The 588-nt window shown below is 68.5% G+C and overlaps 1 protein-coding gene across 1 annotated transcript; it reads left to right on the top strand.

Annotated features, from left to right (window-relative positions):
• Window positions 1-161: 161 nt before the first annotated feature.
• MNEG_11429 (hypothetical protein) lies at window positions 162-452 on the top strand (the record flags this gene model as incomplete). The annotated part of the gene is made up of 1 exon (XM_014040100.1): window positions 162-452. A coding segment is annotated over one exon (291 nt), but the record flags the coding sequence as incomplete, so codon positions are not given.
• Window positions 453-588: the final 136 nt, after the last annotated feature.

The raw sequence follows: 588 nt of genomic DNA, 5'->3' as shown, positions 1-588 counted from the left end.
TTGTGTAGCTGGGCCACAGCCGTGACCACCTCGTCGGTGTCCAATGGATTGTCAAGGGCTGGGTTGGGTGTGGCAGCGTGTGAGTCTGCGAGGCGCCGCCTGGCACCTCGCTCAATTGCGCGCCGGCGGGTTTCACAGAAGCCTGCGTCTGCGGCAAACAGGGTGGGGTCCCCAATGCGCTCATTGTGTGTGGCAAAGAGGTCCGCGACAGCGGCCGGGTCGGCCGTGACTGTACCGTCGGCGCGCTGGAGGGCGCGTGCCCCCGACGGTGGTGGGCGGCGGTGGAGCGCGTCCAGCTGCCTCCAGAACGCCTTAGTGCCGGCTGGGCAGTATTGGGCGCCGGCGGTCTCTTGAAATTTGGCGTTGAGGGCCTCGTCAGCCCTTTGGCGGGCTGCGCGCCGGGCGGCGCGTATGGTGGTTTTAGTGTGCCGGATGGCGCAGTGGAGGGCTGAGGCGGTGTGGTGAGATGGTGAGGTGCAAAATGCCGCTGCAGCGGTGCGCTTCGCGCGTACTGCGGCCTCAACCTCAGGGCCCCACCAGGGCTGGCCGGGGCGCCGGCCAGCCCTGGGGGCGCGGAAGCCAATGCTG

This window comes from Monoraphidium neglectum (assembly GCF_000611645.1).
Source record: "Monoraphidium neglectum strain SAG 48.87 unplaced genomic scaffold scaffold02739, whole genome shotgun sequence".
NCBI lineage: Eukaryota > Viridiplantae > Chlorophyta > Chlorophyceae > Sphaeropleales > Selenastraceae > Monoraphidium > Monoraphidium neglectum.
Note: the sequence above shows the minus strand (reverse complement) of the source record. Positions and strands in the feature narration are given on the sequence as shown.